The 9537-nt window shown below is 40.7% G+C and overlaps 1 protein-coding gene across 2 annotated transcripts; it reads right to left on the bottom strand.

Moving 5' to 3' along the window:
* Positions 1 to 26: 26 nt before the first annotated feature.
* On the bottom strand, positions 27 to 3439 carry NDUFAF4 (NADH:ubiquinone oxidoreductase complex assembly factor 4). 2 transcript variants are annotated; one of them, XM_027893131.1, is made up of 3 exons: positions 3284 to 3439; positions 2522 to 2619; positions 27 to 338 (listed from the first exon to the last, which is right to left on the bottom strand). In XM_027893131.1, the coding sequence occupies exons 1-3, from the start codon at positions 3408 to 3410 to the stop codon at positions 42 to 44; spliced, it is 522 nt and encodes a 173-aa protein (XP_027748932.1). In that variant the 5' UTR covers positions 3411 to 3439; the 3' UTR covers positions 27 to 41. The 2 variants fall into 2 exon arrangements, with proteins under 2 accessions (XP_027748932.1, XP_027748933.1); XM_027893132.1 differs by lacking the exon at positions 3284 to 3439 and adding an exon at positions 3012 to 3093.
* Positions 3440 to 9537: the final 6098 nt, after the last annotated feature.

Below are 9537 nucleotides of genomic sequence, written 5' to 3'. Positions count from 1 at the left end.
GACACAAGAAGTGAGATCACACAATGTTTTGGCAAGTATTTTTATGTTGACTTTATAGCTTTTTTGGTTTCTTTAGGAAATTCCTGCACGGTGAAAGGAATGAAGAATTCCAGAAGAGAGTTGACATCCTTCAGTTCCAGACTGTATTCTGCTGCTATTTTCTCTGCAGTCCATATTTGAGGATGAAATTTATGATCATTAAGAAGTGTCAGAGCCTCCACAATGGAAATTTTGCCTTTGGAAACTTTCTTAACATCTAGCGCTCCCAAATGGCCTAGTTTTGTAAGTCTCTTTTCCTCCTGTTTACACGGAAGACGTTCTCCACCTCCATCTTTTACCTAATTGTGGGAAGGAAAACAAAAACAACTTAACAGCAGTTCTGTTTACTACGCATACTGTAGCAAAGCTGTTTTCCTAAATATGGCATTTTGTGTTACCTTTCTCCATTTTCAAAAAAAAAAAAATCTTAGCTAGCCTTGCTTCTTGTAATTTCTTCCACAGCCATTCTACATACAACTACCTACATGTCAACTCCCAACCAAATGCTGAAAAGCATTCCTTCCACTGCGCTCTGTCGTACAGACTTGGCAACCCTTCATACAAGGCAAACTACAGATTTTGGTAGCCAAATGTAAATGCAAATAACCTAATACTTGGTACTGATTCACTGCAAGGGACAAAAAAAGAAAATCATACAACAAATTGGTATCCTTCCGATACTACTAGAAAACTTTTTTATGTAGTCTCTCTCCCTTTCTTTCCATATTCAAATTTTGGTTTTGCTACTAAAAATATTCCTTCCTTTGCTCTGTCTAGAAAACAAGCTTTCCTGGACAAAAAGAAACTATTTTGCAGCATCGTATAGAGTTTAATTGCCATGACTACTGAAGCACAAAGACACACCAAGTCTCTTCTCCAAGTCCCTTCATATTTCCAATTAATTTCCAAACCAGTTTTGGCTTCCTCATATTGCCTCTTATTAAGATTTAACCAGTGAATGACACAGACACAAAGAAAAAAGCACACAATTAAGTCTTTCTTAAATTTAAGAAAAAGTACTTTTAAAGTAATCGGAGTCCACAGCCGCTGACTGGCACATAAACACTCTGTATTAACTCACGTGCTGAGAAAACTGATGTGGATGCTACAACATCTGTGTGTCTGTTTCTAAACTACAGTGGATGTCTGATCTGTCCTCCATGTATTCCGTCTACTTTGTGCTAAAACTGTGCTCGGATAATGAATGATTTTTCAAGTCTTGATTAAATGATCTGTCTCTGGGCATCTGCCACTTCATGACTCCAGAGCTGGTGTTTTTCCACCTACCACAGACAGACATCCCAAACATACATAGAGGTAGGTACACATAATGTACACGATGCTCAAAGTTGTCAGTATGGCATCTGGAATGGAAGGAAGCTTTTGGATTAAATTTTGCCTATAGGTCTCTGTGTTTACACATCAATCATATTCTTCCTAACAACTACAAGCAGACACATACTGTCTTATGTGGCAGCAACCTCAGATTAGGAACAGAATCAAGCAAAGATTTGTTCCGCTTTTGGCTTTTTCTCAAATCTCTCTTGACAGGCTTATAAAGGAATGCTGAGAAATACTAAAATTAGACCTTCAGCACTTGAAGATTAAAGTACTATCCTCTGTGACGAAAATTAAGGATAGGGATTACATGGAAACTTCAAGGAGAGACTGAACAAATCTGTTTGCATTTTAAATATTTTTAGACTTGAATAAGTGGCAAATTAGACTTAGGAATTTTGCTGATTCTAAAAATTATTATAAAAATTTTATTATTTAAAAAAGTAGCTGGAATAAAGTGGTCCAATAATGCAACAGGTAAAATGCACAAGTCACAACATAACACAATGGAAAACAGGAGACTAAATCCCAGCCTGCATTTTACTGAATGAGAAGGAATATGCTTTCCCTTCCCAAGTCAAAGATTGCAGCCACTGGCAATTAGGAAACTGATAACCATATGAGCCGTAAAGTTATGCAGAAAAAACCTAAGGTGCTTCATCAGCCAGATAAGAAAAAGCCTCTGCGTTATATGACATGAACATTAAAGTTATAGTTAAAGGCTCCATTAAAATGTTAACATCTTTGTGCTCTATCACATCCCTGCTGCCACAGCAGTCCCAATCTCTTCTTGCAACATCACAAGCGATCTCTGGCAAATTCTCGTGTCTTTGCAAAAGACTGGACAATTGCCCAAGTGAGAATTTAAATCAAAAACTAAACAGCAACACGATGTTAAAAAGGACAACCCTGTAAGCATTTAAAAACTTTTATAATCACAGTCAATCACATGTTCAAAACACAGGGTCAGACACAGTCAGCGCTATGCTACAGATGTTTAGAAGAGTAATAAAATACCACTTTTATCTACTAAAAGAAAGTAGCTTTTAGGCACTGACAGAGCATTTTTCTTGACACAACATTCGTGTTGAGTTTGACAACCCCAAAGCTGATGCTGGTATGGCTCTTACAGAGACATACTCACCCGTACTGGTGGATCTCTGGACTCAACATAAACATCTTTTAGAAACGTGAGAAGCCTCTCGTCCTTTCTTATAATTTGTTCTTTTACCTCTGGCTGATCTAAACGTAGTGAGGAGAAGAAGGGAAGGGGTAAAAAAAAAAAAAAAAAAGAGAAAAGATTTGAGAATGATTTGAGTTTTTGTTGGTTCTGCCAGCTCACTGCTTCCCCAGGAGGCACGGCACGGCTCCTCCAAATGTAAGGGCCTTCCTGGCAGGTTGTCATTGTCCCTGCAGCTCTGGCTTTAACAATGCCACACGGCAGTATCGCCCGGGTCACCTGCCACAGCACTGTGGGAAGCACACCCCTGAGGGAAGCACACGCTTGTGGGAAGCTTCTGGCACCCTGGGCACAGATCTGCAGTACCACTCCAGCAACTGTCCGTAGCAACAGCCCTTATCAATCGCTCCCAGCAACTGCCCCAGCAACCGCCCTCATGAACCCCACCGACCACCTCCAGCACCCGCTTCCATCAGCTGCCCCCCATGTCCTGCCCCATGTGCCGCCCCCAGCCCCGCCGCGGCTCCCGGCATGCCCCGCGCACTCTCCGCTCTCAATGTCACCAGCCCGGCCGCGGAGCTGCCGCCCCACGACCCCCGCCCCCGGCACCCCCTCTCCCCTCCTCCGCCCGCCCCACGGCCCCGCGCCGGGCCCACAGACACCGTCCCCCCGCCGGCAGCACACACACCCCCCCCCAGCCCCCCGGCCGGCGAGGCCGGCACGCACCGGCCGTGGCGTCCAGGCGAGTGGTTGGGTGCCGCGGCGCGGGCGTGGGCTTCTCCTTGCTGATCTCGCGGCGGGCCCGGCTCTCCACGTTGAAGGTCCGGAACACGCGGGTCACCCGCCCGCCCATCCCCGCCGCCCGCGCCGGAGCCCGCGGCGGAGAACGCACCGGAAGAAATTAATGCACCGGAAGAAAATACCCCGGGCAAAGGGGCGAACAGACGAAAACCACGGACAAGACGATTCGCCTTTTTTTTATTTCACGGCGCTCCGGGGCGGCGTTGGTGCTGCCGTGGCTTTTCTAAAGGCGTGTGTGCCCGGAGCCCCCGGGAAGCCGGGCGGGTCCCGTCGGGAACGCTCCCAAAGCCGCGGGCTGGCACGGAGTTTCCTGCTCAGCCGGGGCGGCGGGCGAAGGAGTTTGCCGGCTGGCGCAGGAGCTCCCGGCGGCGTCATGTCGTGACTGTCGCCGCTTGTGAATGGGCGGAGATGCGCTCGGTGGGGCAGCGCGGAGCTGCGGCTCGGCTCGTAACCGCACCGGGGCCTCTCGGTGTGCGTAACGCGTCGCACCCGCTTGTTGAGTATTTACAAGCTTTTACCTGGATCATGATAACGTGGAAGTATTTAGGGATGTTCTGCTTTACGCTCTCGTTAACGTGTGTAGCGTTTCCTTGTAAGCATCTCACTGGTCTAGTCAGTAACAGAAAATTAATTTTATAAGAAGATGTCATCTAGAAGACCTACTCCGGACAATTCCCCCGTACTGTTCACAGTTTGTAGGCTATAAAATGCCGTCAGGGTGTAGACCCTCTTTTTCAGCCCAACCGACTAACCTTACTTCTGCAAAAATTGCAGAAGAAAGACTGGAGAGGAAGTACGGAGAGAGCTTTGAGCCATGCAAAATAAGAAAACTGTAGACAGAATTAAAATTGTTGACATGGAATCAGCAGTTTATAGATTCAAGAAGCAAAGCATGAAAAGATGCAGAATCAGAGAAAAGTGAGCAGAAAGAGAAACACTAAGGGCTTTCATCCTGATGCAAGAAACAATAGAGCCTAATGGTCGACCACTTGTTTCAACCAGGACTCATAGGGTCTCTTACCAAAAGAGATTAGTGTCTTCCTAATCCCAGCTGCTATGTGAATTAGTCAACAAGTAATTTCTTTAAGTTATGTATATGCTCTTTGCAGACTCTTAAGGCATGGTAATAGTTGCCTGAATGAAGTGACTTGGAGCGGGAATGTTAGTGAAGGACAGAGAGAAGAATGGACTTTTTTTTTTTTTTTTTTTTTTTTTTTTTTTTTTTTTTTTTTTTTTTTTTTTTTTTTTTTTTTTTTTTTTTTTTTTTTTTTTTTTTTTTTTTTTTTTTTTTTTTTTTTTTTTTTTTAATGGTGGAAATCACCTATTTTCTGCCCTTGCATCTATATAGTTCTTATTATTGTGGGCATGCAAAACTTGTGTTTTCAGATTTTGGTCTTCTACTAGTAGCACTACTTAGTAATAATAATTATGGTGTGATATTTATTAAAGCTACAGTATGCTTGAATACTGGATTAATAAACGACAGTGTTTTCCTTGAAGGGAAGCCAAAAGACAAGTTGGTGGATGAGGAAAACCAGATAGATTCATGAAAGACTGTGGGGACAAGGTAGTATGAGCATGGTCTGTGCTGGATCTCTGCTTGCTTTGGGCATCATGAAGGTGCAGTTTCTCCACTTCTTTATTTTAAAGACTCTCACTGTCTGTAGGAGGACAGAAACATGTCTTTGTTCCCTGGAAATAAACTTACTGACCCTATCTTATTTTGGACATCGCATGTGTGATGATACTAAAAAGACAAGTGATATCGTGATAATAAGAACAGGGAAGCTGTTAAAAGGTGCTGAAGTCAGACTGGTGACAAGTTTAATATTTGTAGTCAATTATTTGCAGACTAAACTTGTGTTTTTGAGTACAGGTTTTGATACTTTTGTAAGCGTTGAGTCTATCTGGTGTGGCTACAAAGGAAGAATCCACATGGATGCCTTTGGAGGTTGTAGACCTTTGATGTGTACTTTAGCATTTCTCTGAGACGTTCTTATTGATCTGTCTGTGGACCAGCCAGATTGTGCCAAATTTGGAAACAAAGATTCTCCCTTCAAAAGCTAAGAACTACCAACTTCTGGGATCAAACTCAGCACAAGGCTTCTGTCTCCGTAAAGCCTGAATGTGATTAACACTGCCATAATATTTACTGACAGCAAAATAAATTCAGCAGAAGGCAGTCAGTTAAATAACAAAGAGTGATGTCATGCTCTGCCTGTCACTTCTTAACACTGAGGATGGCACAAGGCTGTTCTTTTCATGTATAAAGAAGAATCAGAAGCGCAAGATTTTTATTTTGAAGATTCTTTCTTAGACTGTAGCAAGCAGAAGAACTGAGATGGAAAACTTTTTTTTTTTTTGATAATTTGGTATTTTACCAGTGTGACCATGCTGATGTTAAATATCAGTAATCAAGAGCTTGGATTTTTTTTTCATATGAAGTATCTATAAGTGTGATCATTAAAAAATTATTGTGTATGTATTTAGTTTAGGTAGTGTTTCAAAAGGGTTGCATTTTTCATAAACTAAGAGTCTGAATTTTTCCAGGGAATTTAAAAATAACAAATACATCAGTTCTCAAGTAGCTCTTTAACAAAACAGCCCATGACAAGAACACTTGTTTCGCTGTGTGGTACTGCTAAGGTTTCTTTGCTGTCTTTACTGTTCAGAAGATCTTTCTTTGCTGTCTTTACTATTCAGAAGATCAGGTATCAGACTATGAGTCCAGATGGGCAGGTAATCTCAGGGAAATAAGAGTCTTTTTTTCATAATGGGTGCCCAACTTGAGAATTTTTGAGAAGAAACACGTAAGGTTTGCTACATGATTTGTGGTCTGGAAATGACACAGCAGTCGACCGCAGAGGAAAATTAGAAGTGCCCTTATACAGCAGCAACATAGGTTTATATTTGATCCTGTCCACATTTTCTGCCACTGACACTTTCCTCTTCTCATCTTTTTGTTGCTGTTTGTTCATACTTTACGGCAGTCTAAATGGATACTTGAGCAAACTCATGTATAATTAGGATTCAGGGAATTGAGTCCTCTGTCCTGATTACTGGTTTCCCAGTAAACACAATGAGAGCATTGATCCTTTTGTTCCTTATCTCATCGGTGTTAGGCAGAACCAGAGAACATAGCGTTAGCAAGAATTGATTATGAGCCAAGCAAAAATTACTGTCCTACAACTTTGTAAAGATGATCTCAAGAGAGACAGACTCAGTGATGGATCACTGTTGCCTTTTAGTGACTTCTGGTTGTTCTGTTACTTACTTCAGCTTGTTACCCTTATTGGCTTTAACTGATCCATCTGTTACTGGCTTCTGAAGTATCTACAAATACATGGAAGGATTTTTCTTAATTCCAGTCTGTGATCAGAATGTTCCTGAACACTTGCATGTTTTCAAGGCTAGGTGGCTGCAGTGCTTTATTTAAAGGAGTTTTTGTCAAGTCCTTATGTGGATGAAGTTTATGTTGAATGCCCACACAGGTCCTTGTCAGATAATACTAGTTGCAGACATTGCATTTAAGTTCTCCTGATTGCCTATGGCTTTATATATCTGACATAATCTTCCGTATTTTTCCTATCTGATTGTTGTATCTCAATTAGCAGGTTACTTTGACTTGGAAATGCACAGTAGGAGCCAGCATATTTGAGAGTGAGCCAGCCTGGTACTGGAATGAATTAATTTTAGCAATTACACATGCATTTTTATTTCATTTTTATTCACGGGGTTCGGTTCCCCATGTTCTCTTCTTAGTGGCAGTACTAGTTGAGACAACTGACGGCCTCATTATTTCTTGTAACCCTGGCTTCAGTTCATCTCTGTTGTCAAAATGGGAGTGTAGGAACTCTTCAGAGCAAACAACATCACATAGATAGTCTGATTTAAAAAAGAAAGGAACTCACATAACTTTTCTAAGCTGTATCAATTACTAATGGTTTGACTGGTCCCACAGAAAGCTACCAGAAACACAGGAGGAAAAGCAAAAGGCAGGACAGGAGGAGTATGAATATCTTGAACTTGTATTGCTGCCAGGTTGGTTGGTTGGTTTGTGAGAGTTTGGACTTTGCTCCCTGACAGTTTCACTCCAGCAGAGACAGAAGTGATTGTACCAGCTCCAGTGAGGAGGAGGTGAACCAATAGTGAGAAGAAACTGGGTGGAATAGAATGGTGGCTGGCTTTGCTGGTGCAGCAACATCACCCGAGACAAACACTATCCTTCATACTGACTTGAGGCATTAACAGCAGCCAGTGTTTTACTGCACTGCTACTGCAGTAGCTATCCGATGGTCCAGAAGATAGGTAATATTTATCAGCTATCTGCTGGAGTTTCTTACATTAGATATAACAAATATATAACAAGTATATAACCTATAAAGGGTGATACATATAATGTAATATATTTCTTCTAAAATAATGTAATATTTTTTCCATAAAGGATATTTATATTTTCTCCATATGGTTTTAATTTGTGATAATGCATAAACATTTATACAGGTGTGATGCATTTTGTATACAGAACTTTATAACTTAGTTCATTACCTGTGACTTGATGTATCAAGGCACTTAATTTCCATGCTTCTATAAGCAGTTGCAGAACAAGTTTTATTTATTTCATTTACACTTCAATTGCATCCTTCTGCAATTTGCAAATTGTGTTTTTGCAGGTGTGATTCACATGAAAATTTGAAATATGTTTTATTTACCTATGAAAAGCCAAATTTTTGTGCAGAATGAGAAAGCCAAAATGACCTCAGTGAACACTTCTAAAACCATTTTATATATATCTCAGTCTTAAAGAAGGCTTATATATAGATCTTAAGAAGCTGGAGAAGTTACAGTGCGGTTTAATAGCTAAGTGGCTTAATCAGTGTTATGCTGGGTAAGTAGCATTTGAATCCCCGTCCTGTACCTGTATTTTTCTAGACATACAGTTGCTAAAAATCTGCCTGGCACACACAAAGCATGTTTCCTGGCTGCTTCTACAAGCCATTGCCACAGATTCCAGCACCTACACTAAAGCTGGAAGAAGCTTCTGTTAGGGGAAGGATTTGGTCTACACCTAATGCGGTAAGTACCCATAAATATATGTCACAGAGGAGGACATAAGTAAGACAAATAATGCTGTATTGTTTTAGTTAGTTTTGCGTTATTTCTAAATACTATATGTAGAGTAATACAGAAAATTAATTACATTCTTCCTACAGGTTTTCAGAGCTATTTCATTTTCATTTATATATATCACCATTTACCTGAGTGATTACATATACAAATTGTGCTGATAGAGAATGCGTTAGAGAAACAAGAAAGGTTTCGATGATACCAACACATAACTACCAGTATTAGAGTTCAAGTGGAAATCATTACCAAAGCTAGAGAGCCCTTCAGTGTGCCTCATCTTTCCATGGCATCAAAAATCTGGGAAAGCATGTGGGACACAGATGTATTTTGAACAGTTACATTTACTAATTATATAGAGAGATACAGTGGCTAAATATGTAAGTGTCAGGTTGCTCTGGGGGCTACTAAAATAGACTATTAAAGAGGTCCACAAATATTTAAAGAAGTACTACCTCTGTGTACTAAAAGTTCATTTTTAGATTATATAATAAAGACATGATTAGGCTTCAAAGCTCCAGCGTTAGACTTACTGAGACTCCTTGAAGGCAGAGTTCTTTCTTTATGTAAGATGTCTTTGAGATCATTATGAAACTACCACAGTTTCCTATATGCATAATGAAATGCAAAAAGAGTATTCTCAAGCATTAATTCAGGAACTCTATATGGACTAACATAGTTTTGGGGCTAGAAAATGCTGGAAATGGTCAAGTTTTCTTTAGTTGAAAAACAGTTTGTCAGGATGGCTCATGTTTTTCTAATATGAATTAAGGAATTTAATTCTGCACAGAAAGCCATAAGGATGAGTGGTTACAAATGATAAATTTAACATGCACAAAATTGCTAGAACCTTTTCCAGTAAGTTGCTGACAGAAATCTCTCTAAGCGCTTTTCTATGGGACAAGGCCTCAGCATCTAACAGCTGCCTTGAGATGAGGTTCCCTGCTGTACCTATAAGTAGCAGGCCTCTCAGCCTGTGAATGATGGAAACTTTAAATAACTCCATACTCTGAGTTAATCCAGAGGAAATATCTGTTGATGGTCTGCCTGAATTA

The sequence above is a fragment of the Empidonax traillii genome, unplaced genomic scaffold, assembly GCF_003031625.1.
Source record: "Empidonax traillii isolate 1590-97213 ecotype Southwest subspecies unplaced genomic scaffold, ASM303162v1 scaffold382:size1915631, whole genome shotgun sequence".
Taxonomy (NCBI): domain Eukaryota; kingdom Metazoa; phylum Chordata; class Aves; order Passeriformes; family Tyrannidae; genus Empidonax; species Empidonax traillii.
This window is presented reverse-complemented; position numbering and strand designations above follow the sequence as displayed.